This window comes from Naumovozyma dairenensis, chromosome 4 (genome assembly GCF_000227115.2).
Source record: "Naumovozyma dairenensis CBS 421 chromosome 4, complete genome".
Taxonomy (NCBI): Eukaryota; Fungi; Ascomycota; class Saccharomycetes; order Saccharomycetales; family Saccharomycetaceae; genus Naumovozyma; species Naumovozyma dairenensis.
This window is the reverse complement of record NC_016482.1, coordinates 1,033,495-1,060,102: the sequence shown is the minus strand read 5'-3', so window position 1 is coordinate 1,060,102 and position 26,608 is coordinate 1,033,495. Positions and strand designations below refer to the sequence as shown.

The window sequence follows — 26,608 nt, the reverse complement described above, 5'->3', positions numbered from 1 at the left end:
AGCTTCAACTTCACACTCCTTCTCCGTAGGATAAAATCTAGCAAAAGGCAAGAAGTCGCTTCCACTAAATGCAACCCGATTTTTTACTATGTTGNGTTGTGTTGNGTTTTGCGCTTTTGTATATTCTCTGTGGGATAGTCCGTACCCACGTACATAGAGATATATGTGAGGCCATATATAAGTGTTGGCGGTGGACAAGGCTGAAGCGAACGATAATGGGGGAGTTATGCAGCTGTTTCTTAGGTTATTTAGCCATCAAACCCATACGTCTAAAAAAAATCTATGCCATTATATGGTTTTGTAGCCGTAGCCATCAAATCTCGAGAAGAATGGCTTTAGTTTTTGCGTGGTATTTATTTTATTCTATATCCCATTTTTGGTTTTGATTTTCCATTAGCTATCCAATTGTATGTGTTTTATTCTGTAAGCTTATTATTATGGGTTTTAATCGAAGTAATTCCTTTCTTAATGTACGTACGAACTTCCTCCTCCGAATTTTTTTTTGGTTCTTTAACTGGCCGGCTGTCATTATCCATCTCCGACCTGATTACGTACTTGTGTACGTAGTCTTCTGGCCGTTGTGCGTAGCCGTCTCTGTCAGTGTACTTTGAATATTCCTCGAGCCTTTTCTTCTTTTTAATCCGCATTATACTTGATTTCTCGAACTATTTCAGTACGTACCTTAGGTATTCCTAACTTTCCTCTCGTCAAATTAAGGACATTTATATACTGACCGGTAGCCTGAGGCATTCAAATTATATATATATATATATATATATATATGTATTTGTATAAAACATGGCTCTCATAAGCTCGATCCACTAACCTACTAGCGTTTGATAAACCTTAAAGCTTTCTGAACAAGATCGCTTCGGCTCTGTGAAACATAAGGAAAAGTAGCTAAGCAACATAGTACTGTCTATAAAAACTACTGACTGACAGACATTACACCATGACTGCTGCTCCATTAATACAAATGAATAATCCATTACCAAATGAACCAACATCAAATATTGTTTCGTCGATGAACTCTATGAATTCTACTACAAAAAATGGTACCATGAAACCAATACCGACAAATTCAACAAATTCAACAAATTCTCCCTCTCCTACTGAAACTTCACCAAGAACTAATTCAACTATGACTTCAACAATGAATTCACCAACAAATGGAGCTTATCCGGTTAAATTGGAAAATAATGAATCTTCACAAGTGTTTTTAAAACCAATTCTAAATGGATATTCAAATCAACCTCTAAGTAACAGGAACAACATTACGAACGGTACATATCCTGTTTTCAATCCTATTACTAATAGCACTAGTAATACCAGTACCAGTACCAATAATAATAATAATAATAATAATAATAATAATAATAATGATTTCAATACCACTTCAAGTAGCCGTTCAAGTAGTGTGATTTCAAGCTCAAACAATAATAACATGGCAATAAAGTTACCACCTATCTCATCATTTGATAGTCTCATATTAGCTGCTCAAACTTCTTCAAATCCAAATACTAGAAGATCAAACTCTCTTTTTGCAAACTTTATGTCTCCACAACAACCTCCATTATCTTCAATGAGCAATCACATATACAGCCCAATAATTGAAAACCAAACAAAGAATAGTTCAATAACATTAAATGAGCCATCACCTATGCATTGCAATAATGGTGCTTTGAAGTCATTGAACATATTACCAAGAACAAGATCTGCTTCCACTGTAAATATTCCAGGTTTCTCATCCTTATTATCGAACTCTTTTCAAAACAGTAATTTGTCAACTCCAATATCTACACCTTCTTCATCTTTAAACGTTTCAATAGCACCATCCCCATTAGTATCTTCTTGTTCATCTCCAACAGACACAGATAATGATAGTACAATCAGACGCAGTAGTACTAGCATTAAGAATATTAGAACACCAATGGTCAATAAACTAAGAACTAATAAAAATAGTGATGGTTCCATTAGTATTTCTAACAGTAACGCTAATAACAGTAAATCAAGAAAAAAGAAACAATGTCCAACATGTTTAAATTATTATGCAAATTTATCCACACATAAATCCACACATTTAACACCTGAAGATAGGCCACATAAATGTCCCATTTGTGAACGTGGATTCGCTCGTAATAATGATCTAATCAGACATAAGAAACGTCATTGGAAAGACGAATTCATTAAGGACAAATTCAAAATCCTACAAGATTCTGATAATCCAACGAATGCCGTTGCTGGTGCAGCTGGTAGTAATAATAATCTGACAACTAAACAACAAAGAGATTTGTTGAAGAAGGATCAATTGAAATCTTTACATCAAATTAAAGGAGCCTTTAAATGTCCTTATAATAAATCTTTAATCAATTTGGATATGGAAATATACCCTGAGAAGAAAAAGGAAGTGTTGAACTTTACACCCTTAAGTTGTCATCAAACAGGTGTCTTTTCACGTTGTGATACTTACAAGAATCATTTAAAGGCTTTACATTTTGAATATCCTCCAAGGACAAGAAAAGAAGATAGAGGCGTTGTTCCTGGAAGATGCAAACATTGTGGCATGGGGTTCGTTAATGTAGATGTTTGGTTAAATAAGCATGTTGGTAAAGAGTGTGGTTATTATTATCATTGATTCAATCCAACATTGATGCATCTAAATTAAAGAAACTTTTTATTATTTTTTTACGCCCCGTTATGACTTTATTTTTATTCACTTCCCCTTTCACTTATGATTCATTTATATATACATATATATATATATAAAAGGTAGATACACATTTTAATGTTTTTATGATTATACAAAATTATCTGTAGAAGAAAGCCAGTATAGAAACACTCTTTCAGGTATCAGATTTTTGAAACTGGGAATAATTAATTAGAGATGGGGAACATTACTGTTTTTGATGGCAATTTGTACTAGGTAGTATCAAATTGGAGACTATTTTTAGAGGTCTTTCAAAAGTTTGCTTGTTAAGTACGAAATTGGTCAAACCAGGTGATTAGCCGCTCATTCACTTTTGGTTCAAAACAAAGTCCAACATCTGTCCCACTGGGGTATATATTTTTATCAATTTTCGAAAGAATTCAGCGCGTGGTCACAACACGGGTTTCTAGAGGTATTAAAAAAACTTGACAAACCCTACCAAAAATATATTCTCAAGAGGGGGAAGGAGAACATACCTGGCAAGAAGTAAGCGGCAATGGTACCCCATATTTTACACGAAGGTTTCAAAGAGGAATTTCCAAGTTGAGGAGTTCTGAAAACTCAAAGTATCGACCGTATTGATCAGCTGTTTGGGATCCTCAACTTGAAATGAACCGCCAAAGAAACTTTATTGGATATAAGTCAATAGAAGTGAAAATGTTGCTATTGACCTGTTGACTAGTTTATTGAATACTTTCTCTAAAACTGTCATTTATCTATAAACTTAAGGCTAATTTTTCATCCTTTTTCTAAATTTGACACCAATTAAGATCCGGTTCCAAGTGAACAATTTATCAATGTTAAGATATACTATAATCGAGTAAAGTATTTATTAAAAAAAGAAATTATTAACTGTGTTACCATAGTTTATTACCGGCAAGCAATCTTGCATCAAATAACGTGACAGGTATCCAAATGGAGACTTGCCGTTCGGAAAAATTCGTTGAACTATAAGATGCCCTAAAATGGAAGTCGCATTTCCAAATGAGGTTCGATCTTTTATTAAAGTTACGTGGTGTACGGATGCTTTGGTTTACGTAAGTAGTTCCCACAAGGTTTTCTGTGGAACGTATTGGGAGGCAATATCTTCTCGAAGACATATTCTTTTAGCAAAAGCCGGGTGACCAAGAACATTCTTCTTCTGTAGAGAAACGGCTGGAGGAAAATACTCTGTAAGATTTCCCAAAAAAAAAAGTGACTCCCAAATTCGGTTAATTTGATTAATTTGAGTTTGAACAACATGCCTGAATAAAGCCGTATGGGTAATACTCCTCGGTTATATCTCGATGGTTTTGAACATTTTTGGAATTCCCTACATAGGTACGTGTGTAGGTGTGTACGTGCGTTTTTACTGTCTAAACTCTGACTTACCTTCGAGGTCCCCTCCATTTATAAAAGGGTAAGGGTAATAATCATTGGCTCTCTAGGGAGACCCCCGGTATACAAAACAATGATTTCTGCGTCGTTTCTTAGCGGGACACTCCTCAAACTTGATGTCAGTTATTCGATCGTTCATAACTTTTATTATCTCGATTAAGGTATTTCTGTCAGGTTCCTTCGACGCATAATTTAATTCAAGCGGTACTCATAGACTATATAAACAGTTATATTGTAGTTCCAATCTATTCTCCTCTTATTAATAAACGGTTGTTTGTCCCGCTTTACATGTATTAATCTACATTTTTTTTAATGATGATTTCATTTTTCGAATTACTATTTGCTTCCTCGAATGGACCAGGTGCATATACATAAAACGACGGCAGCGGTATTGAATATTGGTTCTTTCAATTGAGGAAAGTAGCAAAATATATTTTAAGTTTTATCCATTCCGCTTAAAAGAAATATCAGATTTCACATTAATAATCTGTGATACTTGCATCATTTATACCAACATCAATTAAAACACAATAGGAGAAGAAAAAATGCAATTGAGATTAATATATATTCTCCCCATTTTCGTTTTCCTTTTAAATCTAGTAAAGGCAGATTTAACAATTATAACGCCCGAACCGGGTGAAAAATATGACTTGTCGGAAACTGGCGAAGTAAGTATTGATTTATCGTGGGTTTATTTAGATTCCACTCCAAGTAAAGCTGATATAACATCGTTCACATTTTCCTTATGTACAGGACCAAATTATAAGATTAATTGTCTCGCGACATTGGCAAAGGTGTCAGCCGCAGAGGTTGATTCAGATATTTATAAAGCTAATATTTTAGGCACACTAGGTACCGATGGTGTCTACTATATACAAATCTTTGCACAAACTGAATCAGGTTACACGATTCATTATTCACCAAAATTCTATTTGGAAGGTATGACAGGTGTTCTTGTCGCATATACAATAATGGAGTCAGCAGATCCAACTCCAGAAACAAGAATTACTACAGGTGCGGTTGGTGCAACGATTGATTCAAGAAGTTTTACCGTTCCTTATACTAAACAAACAGGTAAGGCTAGATATGCCCCCATGCAAATGCAACCAGGTACTAAATTGACAGCTAAATCATGGACAAGAAAATATGCAACTAGTGCTGTGACATTTTATACTTCAATGAGAAAATCATTACAACAAGTGACTACTATCACACCAGGCTGGTCTTACGCAATTAGTAGTGATGTTAATTATGCTACGCATGCACCTTTCCCATCTGATAATGGTGGTTGGTATGATCCATCAAAGAGACTTTCTTTAACTACAAGAAAGATCAATCTACGTAAACGTGCTGTATGATGGAAAAAGGGAGAAAAAAACTATTGTTTTTTTCTTCTCAAAATGTATTATTTTGATTATGATTATGATTATGACTATAACAACGGACAATTATTTTATTTATATTTTTTTTCGCAACCCCAACTTTTAATAATATTCGTTTATTTCCATCAGTTGGTATATTTCGCCTTTTTTTTGTTTTCCCTTCATGGTGATCACATCATTAATTTTTGCCCCGCTCATGTCACTTATTATTTTTTTTACTTCAAACGTTTGTAATATTTTATTTGTAGTATTATTAATTCAATTACTTATTGACTTATTATTTTGTTTTCGTGTTAACGTTCAATTCCTCCGCAGAACGTAAAAAACCGTTGCGTATCATGGCTGCATCTAAGTATCTACTAACGATATTTATGATGGAATGAAAAAAAAAAAATAGATTACGGAAAATATTTTATAGTTATGCTTTATGATTAATTGAGTGATTACTTAAGTGTGATATATTAAAAAATAAACAATTCTAGTTTTCCTTATCAGCTTCTATAGCAGATTCAGAGGCCTTTTCAGCAGTTTCATTTTCTTTTTCAGTAGATTCAGGAGGAGTGATTTTTGGCATATTTTTTCTATGGCCAGTAAAAGATCTTGATCTTTGACCAGATCCACTGAAATTTTTCGACTTAGTTGCTTCTCTTTGTAAATCGAATTGTTTCTTAGTTAAAACGTTCAATTTACGATTTTCATATGATAAAGTTTCCAATGGTTCCTTTTGATCTGGATTTTCCTTATTATCCACAGAATATTTTTTCTTAAAATCTTCACAATCATTCAAAGTTTGGAATTCTACAATTACATTCCCATTAAATTTCTTTTGATGATCCTTTCTTAAACGAACTTGGTTAACATTAGCCAAATCATGTAAGAAATTTTCAATATTCTCTTGCAATTCAATGAATTCCACATCAACATTTTCATGAGGGAAATTCATGATAACTAAAGTTCTTTTATTTTGATCAAATCTTTTACTATTTTTCGAATCCTTAGATAAATCTAATGGGACAATTCTCTTAACGTTTTCACCATCTTCAGAAACTTGTAAGATTTTAGAAGTTTTCAAAATTTCAATGACTTTATCAACTGGTCTATATTTCTTCATACGATTAAATGTCGCTATGGTACTAATTGGGACCCACCCATCATTCTTTTCAGCGGTGGAACGTAAAAATTTATCATATGGGAAGTTTGATTCTGAGAAATAAAATTCAACTTGTTTTAAACATTGTTGAGATATCTTGGCATTGAATTCAATTGGGGAGAAAGAATTACGTCTTGGTTGAGGTGTAACGTCAGCGGATTCAGACATTATTATTTTGTATTATAGATTTCGTCGTGCGTTTTTGTTTTCTACAAGATATGTAGTGGGTAAGAATATGCAAGCAATTGGAAAGTACTTTGTCTAAAAAATCAATACAAAATTGGATCATGTTGAGATGAGATGAGATGAGATGAGCTTGTTACATGCAAGAAGTGAAAAATTTCCAGAAAATGATATTTTCAGTTTTTTTCAGTTTTTCGTTAACACCGCCATTTCAAAGGTTGGCACAGAGACACTGCCCTAGGGAGCCATGGAAAAGGGTCGACGTGTTGAATGATGATGCGTCGCCACGGCCACGGCCACGGCCACGATCAATTATCAATTATCTAATATTATTGATGGCGTCTCATTTCAATAATTAGACATGGTATATGATAAGATAGGTATAAAGGTTCAAAAATTTCAGAATAGATGAAAAGGCCGATCAAATGGAACCTTGTTGGACGGCAAGCGGTAGGTCACCAAATAGCAATAAAAGTGGAAAGTTAGTACCTTTTACTGACATTAATTTGAAGAAAGGTGTATATAAAGGCTCGTTCACTTATATATATTTCCTAATGTAATGGTTCTGGTTTATATATCATATAATCATTGTGTGAGTACATTATATATGTAGCCCGGATCAACCACTTCGAACCGCGGTGTGGATATATAAGTGGAAATTGTATGAATATATAGAACTGAACAACAGAATACCTAACGACAAAAAGATATAGTGAATAAACCATGTACACTATTAAATAATCAATACACAAAGATGAACAACAATAACAACATTCTAGATCACTTTGATAACTCTCAGGTAAACAATCAAAGAGACGCCTGTGGCTCTAGTCCTAAATCAGCGTAATTATTATATAAACTCTTTAATTATTTATTCTCTAATATGGATCTCTAGCTTTCTGCAAATTGAAAATAACCGAAAAATGTAAAATTCACCAATTTGGAAAGTAAACAAAAAAGAAGTAAAATAAGCTACGGGTACCCGCAAGAAGTCAGACACCAATTTGTTCTCACAACGTTGCATATCTCACTGATGATTCAACAATAAGCAAGTTCAACCACGTACGTACGTACTTCATTCTTTTCTAACTTATTAGTGTTCGAGAAAGGTCCATCAAAACACCTTTTACTTTCAAAAGGAGCTCGAATAGAGGTACTCAACTTGCTTTCCCTGGCTTTGGAATAGTATAAAGGAAACGTCTCACCAACGGAAAATGGGCTCCAATATCGTGTATTATTTGAGATCCACTTTAGGAATCTTTGTCCTAATAATTTGTGCAATATATGGTGTCATAGCATCAATTGTTTGTACCTTAATTGGTAAACAACATTTAGCACAATATTTAACAGCCCGTTGTTACTCTAATGCAATGAAATACATCATGAATATTGACGTCAAAGTCATTGATGAAGAAAATTTGAAAAATTTACCCTTTATTGTTGTATCAAATCATCAATCCATGTTGGATATTTTAATGCTAGGTAAATTGTTCCCACCTGGTTGTACCATTACAGCCAAGAAATCCTTAAAATACGTCCCATTCTTGGGTTGGTTTATGGCTTTAAGCGGTACTTTATTTTTAGATAGAAGTAATAGAACAAAAAGTGTGACTACGTTACATAATGGGTTGACCAAGATTAGAAACAATAAGAGAGCCATCTGGATCTTCCCCGAGGGAACTAGATCACATACGACTGATTTGGAAATGTTACCATTCAAGAAAGGTGCTTTCCACTTGGCACAACAGGGCAAATTACCAATTGTCCCCGTGGTAGTCGCTAATACAAGTACCATAAAGAGTTCTAAATGGAAAGTTTATAATACTGGTTGTATGGTGGTGAAAGTATTGAAACCACTATCTACTGAAGGCTTACAAAAAGATGATATCCCTGCCTTCAGTGAAAAAGTAAGAGATTTGATGGATAAGGAATTAAAAGAATTAGGGTATTGTCCGGCTAACAACATCACCAATTTACCACCTAACGTTTTAGAGGCTCAAAAGAAAAATCTTTGAATCATTATTGGTGGCCTCTATTGCTATATTATTTTGTAAGAATATGTACACTTTTTGTTTATTTTTATAGATTCTAGTCTAGCTGAAAGATTTTCAAAATTTTTCATAATAGACTAAAAAGATGCAAAATGGGGAAAAATATAGAACTAGGTAGATGCCAAGATCTTTAAGGATAAAATAATTAGCTTGACTAAATATAACACATATCATTACTGAGACCTTTCTACTGAACTTTAAAGAAATCTCAAAATAAAGACTCTGTTTTACTATTCCAAATTACCTGCATTCCAAGCATTTATATCCAACCATATCTTAATAGACTCCGCATTCTTATTATGACAAACACAAGCACTATATCATCAAAATCATCTACAATCACTCAGAAACCTAAATCAACAGGATGGGCACAAGCAACTGCTAAATCTCTTCCTAAACAACAAGAGACTAAGAATACTAAACCCAAACCATCATCCGCATCATCTAATGATAAATCTATACTCAAAACAGCTGATACTGACGTAACAGAATCAAAATATAAGAACAAGAAGAACCTTGCAGTCCATAGAGAACCATTTAATCAAAAAACAGTAAAGGCATACATGGATAAATCCTTTAAGAAATATTTGAATGATCCAAATGTGACAAAATATGAAGACATAACGATACAAATATTCGGTACAAAGAATTCCTCACCTGATTGGGATACAGTTACCAGCTATAATAAAAAGAAAAATAGAAAAAATAATAAGTACGTTTGTTTAAACCCTTTATTGAAAAAATTTGAAACCATTAGCAGCAGCAAATGATATTAGAGGTGTACTTTACGTAGCCTTATATATTAATATAATATATCTATCAACCCAATCTTAAAGTGAGCATAGCAGGACATCGGTAGATTGTAGATATTTTAATTGTATTAATCTATTCAGCTCAACCTAAACGAAACTGTTGTTACGTACTAGGTCGCTCTCCATTGACTTCCATCGCTGAGTCAACCAATCTGACTCTTTTTTATGTAATACATATTTATGTTTAATTAGCGCGATGTGTTTAATCAATTATACGTAAGTTATAGCGAACCTTATTAATTGATGATTTATCTCCCACGAAACTTTATTTTGTATTTCGTTGGTATAGTCTATATTCCATTTTCTTTACAAAGCTAGGATGATAAAAGACCTATACCAGATTGATATTTCATTAGATAACAATATAGCTAATTTTATTTTCGCTACCCAATTTATTTCATGCTAGCTAAAAAGTAGCTCATACCCAAAAATCCAATTTAACCAATATGCCAATTTCAGGACTGGAACATTATCTTTCTTACCATTTAAGGATAATTCTGCCGCATGTTTTATCTAAATCATCATCTAGAAGAGTTGCCTACCTTTTTTCGTTATTTTCTGCAATAACTTCAGGATTCATCACTTTAATATCGTTGTATTCACAACCATGGCAAACTCATCTACATTATTCATCATGGCAAATTAATATGATTTCCAGTGTCACCAACCTTGGAATGTATTTAACTCCACCAATATTAGGTATAATAGCTGATAATCATGGTCCAATAACACTGAGTTGCCTTTCCATATTGGGATTCATCCCAAGTTATGCATATCTCGGTCACATTTTTTATAATCCTCCGCCACACAACAGTATAACTAATTCTGAACCATTATCATCATTATCGTTCAACTTGACCCTGTTATGTTTCATGATAATCGGTATATCAACAAGTGCTTTATATTTTAGTGCATTAATAACTTGTACGAAATTATATCCAACTAAGAAACTATTATCAATCAGTTTACCAACCACATCGTTTGGTATATCATCCCTGGTAGGGTCCCAGTTATTGAGAATACCATGGTTTTGGTCCATACCCTCCTCGTCCTCATCGTCATTCTCATCAACAGCAATAGAAACCGACAAGATTCTGAACTTAGGACGTGTTTTCCATACTTTTGCATGGTTATATGTCATAATCGGTATTTTTGCCTGGGTTGCTACAGGTACTGTATCAATGTTAAACTGCAGCAAGGAAGAAGAACTTCAAATCGAGCAGAATTATCATTCATCTGTTAATAAATATCAAGATCGTGAACAGCAACCTTTACTTTCGAACGGTACTAATTCTGACTATAGTAGTAGTGGCAGTAACATTATCAACGAAGTACAGACTGAACAAGAAATCGAACCTATTAAATCAAATTCGATGGTCACTATTTTTAAAGATCCATTAACATACGTTCTAGCAATATCAATGTTATTATCCCTAGGGCCATTAGAAATGTTCGTTACCAACATGTCATCATTATCTCATCTTTTAATTAAACATGAAACAACTACACTATCAAGCCAAATCCTATCAATCTATGCATTTTCTTCCACTCTAGCAAGGTTAAGTACAGGATTAACAATGGATTTATTTAGTCGTTATAAGATATCATTGAAATGGCTTCTTTTATCATTATTATCATTAGGTTTATTTTCTCAAGCATTAATATTACACTTCACTACGGGTGCTACTACCTCTACGGTGATAGCATCTACAGATCTTTTATTTATGAGTATCTTACTAGGACAAGTTTACGGTGGATTATTTACAATCTATCCCACAATTACATTAGTCATCTATGGTGAAAAGTTATTCGGAACTGCTTATGGTAGTTTAATGGTAGCACCAGCAATTGGATCCATTGTGTCATGTATGTCATATGCTAAAGTTTATGATTCAAATTGTAATGTCAGTGATACTGGGGTCATGGGACGTAATTGTATTAGTCCTGTCTATAAAATGACAGTTTTACAATTTGTCTTATCAATTGGTTTGACAGGAACAGCCTTCTATTTCTGGAGGAAAAGAAGGATATCGTTCTAAATGAATTTTCACAAAAAAAAAAAATTAACTGTTACTACGACGCATCTATTTTATACAAACAATATAAATTTATTTTAAACTTTATCATCGTAAAGACATTTCTTTCATCTAATTGAAAATAATAATAACCATGGAAAACTTAAGTACCTTTTTCTGGTACTTTTGTAGTGCCATAGAGTAGTAAAAAAGAACTCCTCATAGGGGGCTCGAACCCCTGACATTTCGGTATCCTTGGTTTAAACCGTAATTGTTTAAAAGCCGAACGCTCTACCAACTGAGCTAACAAGGATGAGTTCTTCGAAATTTAAAATGGAATGAGCCTTACAGATCAGATAGTCTTGAAAGAGTCGAGAATTATTTCGTACCCGCCATATTTAGTCCATTAATGTACTTATTAAGGTAAGTTTCATCGCTAAATTAATTGAGTGGGGACGAAGCTCTCATCTCGTAGAACATATGGGTCTCCTCTTCAACCGTGCTAGTTTGGCGTAATTCATTCAAGTCCAATGATAGTTGAAAAGAATTAATGTAATAAAAAAGTGAGCCCTGAACGTTGTGACAAGTAACACTTTTTCGATGTTATGAATAATTGGGGTTGACGTGGTCTATACACCATGTAATAATTTAACGAGCCAATCGTTAAGCTAAGATAAAGGCGGGTTGAGTTTCATTGGTATTATCTTAAGTCGAAGTGAATTGGACGGTATGTAAGACGTGATCCATGGTGTACGTATGGGCCATACCTTTGAACGTTTTACCTCGTTAGCTTGAGACATCTGAACCTCACATAATAAACAAAAATAGTGTAATCCTTTAATCAAGGTTGGTGTTATCAATTTTTAATGCCCTATCCCTGTTCCTTTTCTTGTTAAACTTTAAAATTTCAATTAACTAAAGTGCTAAACTGGGCATGTCTGGACTTTATATGCTTCTGGAAACTTTCACATGTTCCCACATCATTGATCGGAATCCTACTGTAATCTAATCTTGGTTCGTAGCTGAAACATTCGATGACGTTTTGATGTTCGAGTTGACGTGACGGGGTCACTCAATTTTTCTATTTGGGAGATGAAGGTGGAACCGAAATTTATTCGTTGGAGTTCGGTTTGTGCACCCTAATTATTAGTGGATACTGAATTTTTCGAATGGTTCTTATCATTGTTTTAAATCTAATGTCGTATATTACCTATTATAACCAAGAAAAAATATTATTTTCTAAGTGGTTTCTGTTATACCAGTTTGGCAAATATAAAAGTTCCATTGAAAGATCGTGCTATTGCAAAACTTCTAAAGGATTTAATCAGTAAATGAATGAATATATATCTTTATGTGAATATAGATAGATGTACGTAGAATATAGATTGTGTGATATCTAGCCAGCGACAAAAATAAAGGGTGTATAGTGTATAATCAGTAACCCAATCTGTTTTTCCCTTTAGAATTAATTTGGCAAGCTATGCGTAATAATGTATAGACTAATGCTTTTTCACTTTCACTTTTTTCAATGCTTTCAATTTCATTCTTTCTTCTCTTTCCAATTTTGCTTCAGGACCAGCTTCAGTATCCATATAATAATCCCACCATCTGAAAGACGAGGCATAATTCCCAATGAAATAATGATGATGTAAATCGTGATGTTCGGCACCAGCCCAAAATGGCATGAATTTATTTAACGACCATGGGAAATCATATCCAGAATGAGCATCTACAGCTTGAAACAATCTTAACGTAATCCAACAACATAACGTAAACAAATGTAATCTCCCTGTATACATGACGTAAAAGATTGGCATTCCAACTGTTCCGAATCCTAGGGACATTGTTTCAATGGGGTGAGCATATTCAGCTACTAGACCAAATGGGGCAGCATATCTATGATGTTGCTTGTGAATATATTTGTAAAAGTAGCTATAATGGAAAAGACGATGAAGCCAGTAATGCCAAATATCTTCCAAAATGAAGAATAATGTAATTTCCTTTGCCATAAGAAGCCAATTGGGGAAGGGTACTGCAATAGTGATACCTAATTTTTGACACATTGGATGAAAGGTCCAGATGGGGATTGCTTCCACTAGGAAATGTGATAATAATACTGATTTTAAACAGAAGAATTGTTCCTTGGCTGTAGGGATCTTTGTTGGTTGTAATTTCCATCTTCTGAAATATGGGATCTGGTCGATGATGAACCATGGTAAACATCTGAAGAAATACATGAATTCATGTAATAGGAAGAACATTAATCCAGTGGCTAAGGTATCATTTTGCATATATATGTACCATGTGGCCCAATATTTTTCTATAATATTCAAAGTTGGTTGATGAATGTAAATGTTATACAGAGTTTCTTGGAAAGTGTCTGCTTGAATAAGGTTAGTCAATGTTTGGTTAGTAAAAATGTCAGACATTTCTCTTCTTTATAAGTCTCGACGTCTACAAGTAGTTGAAATCTCTACTTGGCTTAACTTATTCCTCGAGATTGCTCTTTGAAATCAGAAAAGACAGAGAGTTCTCTTGAAATTGAGTGTAATGCAGTGCCTTTATACCGACTATTTTTTCTTATCTGATATATATATATATATGTTTATGTTCGTATATACTTTCAGGTCTCACTATTAAGATTTACAGTTTTGCTGTACTCTAAACGAGAGACAACACATACAATCCCCGCAATCTTACCCAATGAGGAACCCACAAAATGCACCCTGAACAAAATCGACAAGGCTAGAATTAATAGAGATGTATTTCAGTATTCCTTTCAGTGGTTGACGGTTAACGTTACGTACGTACTTATCGGAGAAAATAGTGGAACGAGCAAAGTCCGGACCGTCATAATGATGAGTATAATTAATTATAGACCGAACGGAGGATACATCGTCTCTCAGAAATGACTGGATTTTCTATGTATTATAGGACGATGGGGAAAGCCCCCCCCCCCCCCACAACGATGGATAATTAGGTAATTAATTAAGGCCTTTATCGTTGTTTTGCAGAACAATATTGCTGGTGGCTATAAGGCGCTTCATCGGTTTAAGAACATCAATTTTCGCTGCATCTTTGGCTAAGATTGCTTAGAACGAATATATTTTTAATTCAAGGAGAACTACTCCAATAGAATGAGCATACTGTGATTTAACTGTGTCATCCAAGATCATATATATTTCAAGAGATCTCTGTATCACACTTTGTATGTCTAATATTCGAAGATAGCTAGTCTAAATTTCAATTCAACCATATGCAATCCCAAGTTGAAGATGGCAGTTTCAGGAGTATAAGTGTTGTGTCATCGGACTAAGTGGAGCAAACTACGTACTGCTAACAAAGAGTCGAATCTGGTTGTGCACATTGCTCTCCTCTAATAAACGGTACACCGAGAATAAGTAAGTGATAGCACCGAACTCCAACCCTCCTCATTCACTGTAAAACTAATTGTTTCAAGACGCGAAAACGCCAATAAAAAAGAAAATATACTACGTAATGACAGACAGACAGTCGAGAAGAGAAGAAAAGAGAAGACCCCACAATTACCCCATTGGAGCACAACGCGTAAAGAAGAGCACACGAAAACTTTGAAACTCGACGGGAAAAAGAAAAACAGACACCAAGCAGCGACAGGAATGTCGTCGACACGAAAAATTGTGCTGAAACCTCTTCGAACCTCGCAAGAACAATACAGAACAGAACAACAAAGGTTGATCGTTGACCGTCGACCGTTGACCGTCGACCATTTCTCGAGTGAAAGAAAAAATTTCTAAAAAAAGAAAGAAAACGCCAAAGTCTCTTATTCTCGACACGCATTTGATTACCGCTATTTACCTATATAAACTCCTTCTCGAGGGCAGCTTATTTCATCAATCATCTCATCTCTGTTTCAATCTTTTAATATTCATTCTTATTCATATTTCACTTTCTTTCATTCTTGGAAGCTTACCTCTTTGACGACGAATATTTCTATAGGATCACCCTTATTATTATACTTATTCAAAAGCGTTTGCTGCAAAAAAATCTACTCACACAATATACAATAAAAATGAAAGGTTTAATTTTAGTCGGTGGTTATGGTACCAGATTAAGACCATTAACTTTAACTGTCCCAAAACCATTAGTTGAATTTGGTAACAGACCAATGATCCTTCATCAAATTGAAGCTCTTGCCAATGCTGGTGTCACTGACATCGTCCTCGCTGTCAACTACAGACCAGAAGTTATGGTTGAAACTTTACAAAAATACGAAAAGGAATACGGTGTCAACATTACCTTTTCCGTCGAAGAAGAACCATTAGACACTGCTGGTCCATTAAAATTAGCTGAAAAGATTTTAAAGAAAGATGATTCCCCATTCTTCGTCTTAAACTCTGACGTCATTTGCGAATATCCATTCAAAGAATTGGCTGATTTCCATAAGGCTCACGGTGGTAAGGGTACCATCGTCGCAACCAAAGTCGATGAACCATCTAAATACGGTGTCATTGTCCACGATATCGCCACTCCAAATTTAATTGATAGATTCGTCGAAAAACCAAAGGAATTCGTCGGTAACAGAATTAACGCTGGTATATATATCTTAAACCCAGAAGTCATCGATTTGATTGAAATGAAACCAACTTCTATTGAAAAGGAAACTTTCCCAATTTTAGTTAACGAAAAATCTTTATATTCTTTCGATTTAGAAGGTTTCTGGATGGATGTTGGTCAACCAAAGGATTTCTTATCAGGGACTGTTCTTTATTTGGAATCATTAGCTAAGAAATCTCCAGAAAAATTAACAACTGGTTCTAATATTGTCGGTAACGCTTTAATTGATCCAACTGCCAAGATCTCCCCATTGGCTAAGATCGGTCCAAATGTTGTCATTGGTCCAAACGTTACTATCGGTGACGGTGTTAGAATTGAAAGATCCGTCGTATTGGCTAACTCTAACATCAAGGAACATTCCTTAGTTAAATCTACCATTGTCGGTTGGAACTCTACCGTCGGTAGATGGTGTCGTTTAGAAGGTGTCACTGTCTTAGGTGATGACGTTAATGTTAAAGATGAAATTTACATTAACGGTGGTAAAGTTCTACCTCATAAGTCTATTGCCACCAATGTCCCACAAGAATCTATTATTATGTGATACATTTTTTTGCATGCAATCCTCTTTTCTTATATCAAATATACACAATTAGTAGTAACAATACTACCCTATGCTCCATTTCTTATTATGAAAACAAAAATAAAATAAAAAAACAAAACCCAACATACATTAAATTAACGAAATATTACGGACTCAAAGAAATAAGCCATAATAATATGTGGGAGTTGAACCTTTCCCATATGATATCCCTCTGTACATCTAATTGTCATTGTTCAAATATAATTCCGTTTGTAACTCTATAGTTTATTCTATACATAAATATACTACTCATTAATAAAAATATTTATGATTATTAATTTACTCTCTTTTCAAATAAAGGACTACTTGGTCGACCAATAAATTGACTAGTTATATGCATCATATTTGAAATTTTGTATATATATTACATTTTTGATATTATCTATTAGTATTCATTTTATTATTATTATTGTTACATCGTAGATCCTATGGGAAGGTCTCAGGGCGTAAGTTTTTTTCTACCTTCATCTATAAATGATACATAAATTGATAATATGTTGGTACTGCTAAAAATGAGCTGCTAGTCCCTTAATAAAGGCTAACTCCCGTTCAATAAACTTTGTAGAATAGTATCCAGACAAGCATCGATTTCATCAGTTTTGATTTCAGTACCTTCACTAATCATTCGTCTGTACTTGTGGATTTTCATATTGTTATCAAATAGTTTCAAAATCTCCTGTACGAAAAACTTTCTCTTTAATTGGAAAACGGATAATTCTGTAGCTAATTTGATCCTACCATCAATATTATCATCATTTGAAACAGTATTAATATCATCAGAATTCTCCTTCATGAAATGATCTAAACGTTTCGTTTCTCTATATTCAAGTTTAGATTCCATTTCCTTTTTCAGTCTAGCAATAGAGCGTTGTAATTCTTCAACATCTTTTAATTGTTTCTCAATCAATGTATCTAAATCTTTACCCCTTTCGTTATCAAGTACCTCTGTTGTCTTGCCATCAATATTATCTATAGTAGTCGATATACTTTTCAACGTCTTCACTAAGGCTTTCTCTTCTTCATCCCTCTGAGCATAACTATCATTATAGGCATCTGCAATTCGTTTCATCGCATTCGTTATATTAGGAATTCCCCTCGATATAGTTGTGGCTGCTTGAGATGGATACATTAAATAATCAGAAACCATAGCAGCTGGAAATGTAGGTGATCGGTTTATCATCATGGCATTGCTAGTGTCTCCATCTTCATATTTATTATTCATAATCTCGTTAGGCGTTCTTCCTTCTTTATTTTGAATCGTCAATAAGGAACCATTCGATATTAAAGTATTGAAAAATCGTTTATCACCATTCAACGCCGCTAAGTGTAATGCAGTATTCCCATTTTCATCTTGTGCATTCATTAACAAGTCAATCCCATAAGGTTGAGCAAAATCTTTTAGACTCCCTAAAAATATATCAAGATAATAAACAGCTGACGGTGTCGTAGATTTCCTTTTTATTATATGATGTAGAACTGTTTGTCCATGACGGTCTTCATCGAATACAGTTTCATGCAGTAATTTGAAAATCATTGGGAATGTATGCTTGGTATATGAATTATGGAACATTGCACTTCTCATCAATGGTGTTTGCCCCTCACTATTTGTGGCTCTAATATTTGCACCTGCATTGAATAATGCTTCTGCAATGGAAAGTTGTCCCATAGAACAAGCCCAATGGAATGCAGAATGTTGTTCAGAATCAATAGGCGAATCAATGAATGGCGCACTATCTGGTGGCGGTCTCAATAACTCATCCGCGACAGGATTGTTAGTTCGCATTTCATCTGAAATAAAATATTCAACTAATTTGGATAAATAATCATTTACTTTATCATTGATATCTGTCTTTTCAGGTTTCTTTTCAGTGGAAAAACGCGCTATACCTGACCTTATTGGCGATGTACCAGGAACTTGCGCTCCATCTTCATCGTCAACGTCATTTAGAGGTGATGTAGTCCCTGAATTTGGTGATGAAGGTACAGATTTGGGCGAACTATCTATAGAGTGAATTGATCTTTTACTTTTTATTGCAGAAGATTGCCTCGGCGCTACAAAATTATGTTCATTAATTTCATTATTATCTGTTTGTTCAATATCACTAGAAAGTCCATCATCAATCTTGATTTCCCTAAATTGATCTTTCCTCATCTCTTGCTTTAGTTCATTTAGAGGCTCTAATGTTGACCTTTGAATGAATGGCAATTGGTTCGTAGATATTGATGAATTCGGTATCAACGGTTTGGGAAATATCATATCACTTTGAGACCTCTGTAGCGAAACGTTTTTCCCGACTCCCAACTTCCTTTGCGTCGTACCTACTGAAGGTGGTCTTCCTCTTCTTGACTTCCTTATTACTGGATTGATCACCGCTATACCATTTCTTTTGGCCATTCCGCTAGTAGTTTCATTATTAATCGTAAATTCCCCATTCTGTTCGTTTGCATATGTTGTTGGCAGTATGGTCCCAATATGCGCTTGAGTGGACATATTAATTAGTTTAGGTTGCTTACTACCCTTTGGATTATCTGATATAACGGACATACTAGCACTTTTGGTTGCCTTCCTCTTTGAATCGGTTCTCGAAGCATGATGATGTTTTGGTGCTGGTGGAGGTGATGCTGAACCATCCAAATGCTTGAAATCGAAAAAGACTTTTAGTTCATCATAAACACCATACTTCTCAGCTAAATTAAGGGCAATATTCATCGGAACCCATGTCCCTTGATATTTACCGAATCCGCCTTGAACTTTCTCATGTGTTTCTTTCAAGACTTCTTTTTCCAAAATTCTGGTTCTCTTTGCCTTAGAAAAATTGGCCACTTTTAATATATGTGTTGCATTTACCCAATCGTCACTTTTTCGCTTCATTACAGATCCTGTAGGATGGACGAATTCGTAAACGTCAACACCAGAATACCTGGCAGAATAAATTTTATTATCTGACATCCCTACACTAGAAAATATGAATATTGATATAATAAATTGATAAATTGGGATACCTGTGATATAAGCGTCTTTTTGCTCTATAAGTTATTTCCTATTTTTTGATAGGTGATCTAGTAAATAAACAAACACCCTATGAAATGACAACCCTCTTTATGGTACCCTTTAAAAAATGTCGTTTCACACGGAAAAATCAACCTTCCAATTAACAATCCAACAGGATAATCTTATCTTCAACCGGGAGTTAACTAACTATTCTATATGCCCTTCCCTTTACGTTGAATTCAGATATACTCAATGAAAATATAATCAATTTCAAAATAATTCAAGGTTTGTTTATTTTTTCAAGACAGTATTAGGGTACATAACCTTAAAAAGGGTAATATTGCTGAACCCTAAAGAGGGCTAGTAAAAACTGTTCGTCATAAATGATGGCGGCTATTGCTCTATTTTCCTATTGGAGTAATAGTGAAAACGGATTTGTCCTAGTTCTTTGTTATGTAACACCTTATTCTTTCTACTATAATGTCTTTTACTAACAGTTTATATATTACAGTAGTCCAAATATGGCTTATTCAAAAAATATGGACCAAACGTCTATCATATGTGATAAATTACAGTAAAGAAGAGCGGAAAGGAAAAAACGCTTACTCTTCTAAATTTATGCTTCATCATCGTCTTCCTCACCATCGTCCTCATCCTCCTCATCGTCATCATCGTCATCATCATCATCGTCATCGTCATCAGACGTCAATTCTGCCCCTAACTCTTCTAATTTTAAGCGGTACTTACTATTTTTTTCGTCCAATTCAGTAACTAAAAGCATCAAATCATCAAGTTCTGATTTATCTTCAAGCTTATTTTTGAATTTCTGATTCTGTTCTTCAAGGGTTTTCAGTTTCTCTTTTAGGGTCTCTAATTCGTCCTTTTGTTCTTCATTTTCTTTAGCAAATGTCTCAGTTTTCTTTATATGCTGAGCAGATTCCTCATCCAGTTTCTCTTCCAGTTTTCTCTTTTCCTCCACAACTGTTTTTTTCTCAAGTTCAAGTGACTGTATAGATTTTTCCTGCTTTTGATTGACTTCTTTTTCTGCAAGCAAGATTTCCTTGTTGTCTTCAATAATTTTCTCCAATTCTGATATCTTTAATTGATCATTAGCAACTGATGATTCAGATAATTCAAGCTTGGCTTTCATATCTTCTACTTCCTTCTCAAGCTGTTTTATTTTATCTTCATCATCTTTCTTGGTATTATTGAATTGTTTAGTATTTTCCTCAGCGTCACCAATTCTCTTTTGTAAATCTTCCATCGCCTGCTTAGAATCTGAATATTCTTTGTTTACTTGAGCTAACTGAGACTGTAGTTTGGATAATTGTTCATCCTTAACTTTGTATTCATCGATTACTTTCTTAGAAATCTTAAGAGCTTCATCTCTCTTACTGACCTCTGACTTAAGTTGATCTGCTGATTTCGACAAAGTTTCATTCTCTTCTGACAAGGACTCATTTTTCTCCTTTAAGTTACCGATCTCAGAAATTTTTTCATCAAGTATATCTTTATTTTTCTTTATCACTTCTGTGTTTTCGTTCTGTAGATCTTTTAGCTTTAATTGCTGAGAACCCAGCTCTTTTTCTAATTCTTCAATGGATTTGCTTGATTTTTCAATTTCAACGTTCTTTTCTTCAATGGTTTCTTCCATTCTCTTCAAGTTAGAATCGTATGTTTCCGAAGCAGACTGCATTTCCCGGAGCTTTTTAGTTAAGTCTTTATTTATATTCTTACATTTCTCTTGGGAATCCTCAACCTCAGAATGTAAGTTATCAATATCCTTCTTTTGTTTAGAAATAGTTTCCTCAAGAATCACAATACTAGCCTTTTCCTTTTTTAGTTGCTCTGAATTTTTATTCTCCAATTCAATCATGTTTGTCTTCAAGGAGTCCAGTTCTTCTAATTTAGATTGGTGAGCTGAGTTTACAGCTTCTAATTTATCCTCTAGTTCACTGACCTTTTCCGAATATTCTTTTGTTATAGAAGAAGAACCTTCATTCAATAGTTTTCTTTCTTTTTCGAAAGCTTGTGCTTTATTCTTCAACTCTACCTTACACGATTTTATTTCTTCTTCTAGTTTGTTCTTTTCATCAGCTGCAGCTGACTTCAGTTTTGCTAGTTCAATAGTAGAGGATTTTTCCTGTTCTTGTGCTTCCAGAAGAGACTTCTTATGTTCTGACAATTCTTTTTCCTTTAGTTTAACATCCTCTTCAAGCATCTTTAATCTGTTTTCTAATAGTTCATACTCGCTCTCTTGTTTCTTCTTTAGCTCAGCATGTTCTTTTGAAGCTACTTCCATTATTTTCAGTTTCTCTTCATTCTTGGTGTATTTCTCCTTGAGAACTTTTAAGTCACTCTCAGTCCTTTTTAAGTTTGAAGCGGCCTTCTCAATAATTGCCTTGAAGTCTTTCGTTTCTTCATTAATCTTTTCAATTTGTTCATGTAATGATTCTATTTCCGAAGCATGTTTCTTTTTCGTTTCATCTAACTCGGTTTCGAGAGATTTGATATCAGACTCCAATTTAGATTTTTCCTCCATTTGAGTTTCTTTTTCGGAATGTAATTCCTTTAGTGTATTTTCCAATGCTGATATTTCTTCCTTTGAAGCATTTTGATCCTTTAAAAGATTTTCTCTTAACTTTTCGGCTTCCATTTCATTTTGATTTAGTTTTTCTGTCAAAGCTTCAAGTTCTGCATTGAGGGTCTTTATTTTCTCCGATGATTCGGTAAGTTCCTTTTCAATGGCAGCTTTATTACGAAGAACGTCAGCCAATTCGGTTTCCTTTTCATTTAATTTTTCTTCAAGCTCCTCGGCGTTTGCTTTTTCCTTATCCATGACAATTTGTTGTTTTTTCAGATCTTCTTCTAAGGAGCAGATCTTTTCGTTATTTGCTATATCTTTATCTGCATGCTCTTTCTTCATGTTAGTGAGACGTGTTTCTGCTTCCCCGTGTTGAAGCTTAGTATCTTTCAATTCGGTTTGTAATTTTTCAACTTCCAAACCAGAGGCTTCCAGTTTTTCCATAAACGTCTCTTTATCTGCTTTTAATGATGATATTGTCTCCTCTGCGGTCACTAGTTGTTTTTTATTGTTAGCTTCTCCTTCACATAATTTCGTCAATTGCTGATCCTTGTCTTCCAGTTGCTTTTTCATCATATTCAATTTTTCTTCCAAATTTGCAAGTTTTTGATCGCCTTCTGCCTTTTCAGTTTCAAGCTCTTTCAATTGCTCATTCATATGCAGCATAGATTCTTCAAGTTCATTTTTGACAGCTTCATAAGCAGCACTATGATCGGAATTTTCCGTTTTAAGTTTATCACTTAATTCTTTTAGTTGAGAGAAATTAGCCACCAGAGTTTCCTTCTCAGAACGTAGCAAATCTCTTTCTTTAGTTATATCACCAATTGCCTTCTGAAATTCTGCATTTTGATGCGAGTGTTCTGATCTATATTTGGTAAAATCATTTTCTAAAGCCAATTTTTCTTTTTCTAAAAGTTTGAAACTAGTGGCTAACGACTTTAGCTTTTCAGTAAGCTTTGGAACCAAGGCATCATGGCTTTCAAATTTAGATTTCCAATGCTGAAGAGCAAGAGCTGTGCCATCTTTTTCTTTTTCAAGGGAAGTTATATTGTTTTTCAATTCTTCCAACTTTTTATTTAAAGTCTCAATTTCTTTAGATTTTTCCTGAATTTTCTGGTTCAATTTATTTTTCTCTTGATCGAAATTATTACTTTTTATTTTCATATCCCTTTCTAAGCTTCCACATTTCCCTTCGAGTTCCTGCTTTTCTCTTGAGAGTCCTATTAAATCACGGCTCATTTTATTAATATCATCATGCGCCTTTTTCTTTGCCTCACTGGATATTTTCAATTCTTGCTGTACCTTATGCAACTTGGTATCAAGGTCCTGGATCTTCTTGTTGTCCTTTTCTAATTTCTGTAAATTTTCATTCTTCAACTTATTTAGTTCGCGGCACTCATCATTCACTTTTTTCAAAGTCTCCTTAGCCTCATTTAATTCAGATTCCAATTGGGAAAGTTTAGCTTGTAAATTCGAATTATTCAATTCATATGTTTTCAAATTACCACTTGTTTCTTCAAATTCCTTCGTTATGGTATCAAGTTTTAACTGTAAAGAGTCAATTGAGCTCCTGCTCGAAGTTTGTAGTTCTTGAATCTCATTCTTTAGGTCGTTGCATTTAAGTTGTATCTCTTCAAACGTTTCAAATGATAGTTTGGCTACAGGTTCATCATCTGGACTATGGTTCAATGCGTTTATAATCCTATGGAAGTTATCATTGAAAAGGTGAATGAAGTATTCACTGAAATATATCTTAGGTAAGCCAGTTTCGTCCGTCTCGAATGATAAGTCATGTGATATAAGTTTACTTTTATCGATTTTGGAAAATAAGGAGTCGTTCTTGAATTGTTTAATTCTAGATGAATAATTATCCCTACCTATCGTCTTGGTGAAAAATTCAAAATATTCCTTTCTTGGGAAAGGTGAATCTTTGGAGCTGAATTCATATGAGACACCTAATAACATGCTAATCATACACTTTATCGTGATATCTTCATCCTGTATTTGATACGAGAATGTTAAAAGTTGTTCGATATTTGCTCTATTTGAAACGAAATCATTTACGGCATTTAAGTCACCATATAACCAAAAGATTAAAAGTGAAGTATAGGAAATTGGAATTCGGATATCCGCCGAATTTAATGATGTTAAAAGTAATTCCAAAACAGTCTGGATTGGACTCATTTGTTCATCAACTTCTTCTTGTTCTCCTTCAACTACTACAGATTCATGATTTAAGGATTTTAATAGCCCCTTTAATTCCATAGCTTCACCATTTTCGTCATTGAATAAATACATCACAAGATCGGTGACGAAAAAAAGTTTGTAAGGGTTTAGTTTTAGATCTGGATCATAGTTCAACAATACCTCGAAGGCATTGCTTTTCACTGATGTATGAGTGGAATTGCTTGACAAGGAATTGCTATTGGTATAAACTTCAATTTGATGGGATAAGAAATCTTTTTGAATCTGAAAGTTGTCGTAAAAATATGCCTTCAGTAATTCGGAAGCAGCCATTCTTGTATCAAAAGTATGGACAGAATTTGCATAAAGGATCCAATTCATTAATAGGTCAATGACGGAAATAGATAAAGTTTCCTCTTGAGGTGTGTCTTTCTCAACTGTCGGTAAAGATGGATCAAAATATGGAACATCAATTTTTGTAAATTCTGCTTGTGCATATTCATTATTTCTTATTATGTCAGCCGCAGTCAACAATGCAATTGGCCTTACCTTTCTGGGGATAGTTGGGAAAAATGCCAACCTTAAGACAAGCATGAAAACATTGGATTGCAAAAGAACCATTTGATGCTTACTTGTAACCATGTTCCCTGGTTCAACATTTAGGGCAACGATATCTAATGTTGTGTTTATATTAATAATTCGTTGATCATTCCAAAAGAACTCTTCATTTTCGACCAAGGGTTCATTAAGTACATGTGCTAGTTTAGGAAGGTTGCCAGTTTCCAAGAATAATGTTTGGTTAGAGGTGTTATATTTCAAAATATTATTTATTAATGAAAGACAGTCATTGACTACTAATGAACCTCGTAATCCACCTTCTTCTTCAATAATATTAAATAGTCTTTCAAAAATATTCTCGAAAGCTACCAATTTTTGTACATGAGGGGAATCATTAACTACAGCCATTAATAATAAGATAGCCTCATCTCTTACTGGTTCATGTATATCATCCAATAGATTCACTATCGTTGATATACTTGTGGGCAGACTAATAATTGCACTTCTTGCTTTCAAAGGTCTCGTCGCCATGACTGCTTCTAATAATTGTATAGTATACAATCGGATGTGGAAATTTTCTGTTTCTAGGAATGAGATAATTAAATGTAGTAAATCTTCCGATTGAGTCAATGCATCAGCAATCCATAAAGAGAATTGATCTACATTTTCAATTTCTTGCTTCATTAATAACGGAGATGGATATTTCCCATTTTGTAGTCTTGATTGTTGTGAAATCCATGATCTTGTCAAATCAACGTCACCATCACCTCTAATAAATAAAATCAATAAAGTCTCTAAGATGGCTCTGACCATGTCGTCATCAATGGAATCCCTTTGTAATGTACTCAATAGTGGTTTCAAACCAGATGCGATGACCGTTTCACGATATTGGCGACTAAAAGCTTTTATTCCTAAAACTGCAGATCTTCTATCATTTATTAAAGTTGCATTCTTAATTCTATCACATAAAGTTGGAATTGTTTCATCGACCGATTGAGGTTTCGGCTGTTGGATAAACCCTTGAATCAGATCCATCTTGATACAGATGGTTATTTGGCTGTAGGCTCTGTAGCTTCTTTGCGGGTTATACCTATTTAGATTACAGGAGCTGCCTATTTCTTTGCAACAATACGTAGATTGAATGTTATGTTATGTTATGTACGTATGATACGAAATGTTGACGCGTCAACAATCTTTTGACAGCGTTAGGGGTTTTGCCGCCAAACGACTTCGAGCCGTCAATAATATACAATTAAACTTACAAACTTTCAAGTGAATATGAAATGAAGATGTTATGTGAATAGCGTCTGAGGAATAATTACTATTGTTTCTAGAGGTTGAATAATTCACACTCACGTTCTTCTTCGTGTTGGAGGATAATAGGACTTCATGTACCCATTTTTCTATAACAGACAATAGAATTAAATAATGAACTTC

The 26,608-nt window shown here is 34.2% G+C and overlaps 10 protein-coding genes and 1 non-coding gene across 11 annotated transcripts; 6 read left to right on the top strand and 5 right to left on the bottom strand.

Moving 5' to 3' along the window:
• Positions 1 to 952: 952 nt before the first annotated feature.
• STP4 (Stp4p) lies at positions 953 to 2,635 on the top strand (the record flags this gene model as incomplete). Its single annotated transcript, XM_003669960.1, has 1 exon — positions 953 to 2,635. One exon carries the CDS (start codon positions 953 to 955, stop codon positions 2,633 to 2,635), a length of 1,683 nt encoding a protein of 560 aa, XP_003670008.1.
• Positions 2,636 to 4,629: 1,994 nt separating this feature from the next.
• Positions 4,630 to 5,442, top strand: KNH1 (Knh1p; the record flags this gene model as incomplete). The annotated part of the gene is made up of 1 exon (XM_003669959.1): positions 4,630 to 5,442. One exon carries the CDS (start codon positions 4,630 to 4,632, stop codon positions 5,440 to 5,442), a length of 813 nt encoding a protein of 270 aa, XP_003670007.1.
• A 502-nt stretch (positions 5,443 to 5,944) lies between these two features.
• Positions 5,945 to 6,784, bottom strand: LHP1 (tRNA maturation protein LHP1; the record flags this gene model as incomplete). Its single annotated transcript, XM_003669958.1, has 1 exon — positions 5,945 to 6,784. The coding sequence occupies one exon, from the start codon at positions 6,782 to 6,784 to the stop codon at positions 5,945 to 5,947; it is 840 nt and encodes a 279-aa protein (XP_003670006.1).
• A 1,229-nt stretch (positions 6,785 to 8,013) lies between these two features.
• SLC1 (1-acylglycerol-3-phosphate O-acyltransferase SLC1) lies at positions 8,014 to 8,814 on the top strand (the record flags this gene model as incomplete). Its single annotated transcript, XM_003669957.1, has 1 exon — positions 8,014 to 8,814. The coding sequence occupies one exon, from the start codon at positions 8,014 to 8,016 to the stop codon at positions 8,812 to 8,814; it is 801 nt and encodes a 266-aa protein (XP_003670005.1).
• Positions 8,815 to 9,149: 335 nt separating this feature from the next.
• Positions 9,150 to 9,620, top strand: PBP4 (Pbp4p; the record flags this gene model as incomplete). Its single annotated transcript, XM_003669956.1, has 1 exon — positions 9,150 to 9,620. The coding sequence occupies one exon, from the start codon at positions 9,150 to 9,152 to the stop codon at positions 9,618 to 9,620; it is 471 nt and encodes a 156-aa protein (XP_003670004.1).
• Positions 9,621 to 10,108: 488 nt separating this feature from the next.
• MCH1 (Mch1p) lies at positions 10,109 to 11,701 on the top strand (the record flags this gene model as incomplete). Its single annotated transcript, XM_003669955.1, has 1 exon — positions 10,109 to 11,701. The coding sequence occupies one exon, from the start codon at positions 10,109 to 10,111 to the stop codon at positions 11,699 to 11,701; it is 1,593 nt and encodes a 530-aa protein (XP_003670003.1).
• Positions 11,702 to 11,892: 191 nt separating this feature from the next.
• Positions 11,893 to 11,990, bottom strand: NDAI0Dtrna8K. The gene is made up of 2 exons: positions 11,953 to 11,990; positions 11,893 to 11,929 (listed from the first exon to the last, which is right to left on the bottom strand). It is a non-coding gene; the product is annotated as a tRNA-Lys (tRNA).
• Positions 11,991 to 13,176: 1,186 nt separating this feature from the next.
• On the bottom strand, positions 13,177 to 14,106 carry NDAI0D04450 (sterol desaturase family protein; the record flags this gene model as incomplete). The annotated part of the gene is made up of 1 exon (XM_003669954.1): positions 13,177 to 14,106. One exon carries the CDS (start codon positions 14,104 to 14,106, stop codon positions 13,177 to 13,179), a length of 930 nt encoding a protein of 309 aa, XP_003670002.1.
• A 1,622-nt stretch (positions 14,107 to 15,728) lies between these two features.
• On the top strand, positions 15,729 to 16,814 carry PSA1 (mannose-1-phosphate guanylyltransferase; the record flags this gene model as incomplete). The annotated part of the gene is made up of 1 exon (XM_003669953.1): positions 15,729 to 16,814. One exon carries the CDS (start codon positions 15,729 to 15,731, stop codon positions 16,812 to 16,814), a length of 1,086 nt encoding a protein of 361 aa, XP_003670001.1.
• Positions 16,815 to 17,391: 577 nt separating this feature from the next.
• MBP1 (transcription factor MBP1) lies at positions 17,392 to 19,803 on the bottom strand (the record flags this gene model as incomplete). The annotated part of the gene is made up of 1 exon (XM_003669952.1): positions 17,392 to 19,803. The coding sequence occupies one exon, from the start codon at positions 19,801 to 19,803 to the stop codon at positions 17,392 to 17,394; it is 2,412 nt and encodes an 803-aa protein (XP_003670000.1).
• A 658-nt stretch (positions 19,804 to 20,461) lies between these two features.
• USO1 (Uso1p) lies at positions 20,462 to 26,206 on the bottom strand (the record flags this gene model as incomplete). Its single annotated transcript, XM_003669951.1, has 1 exon — positions 20,462 to 26,206. One exon carries the CDS (start codon positions 26,204 to 26,206, stop codon positions 20,462 to 20,464), a length of 5,745 nt encoding a protein of 1,914 aa, XP_003669999.1.
• Between the last annotated feature and the right edge of the window lie 402 nt (positions 26,207 to 26,608).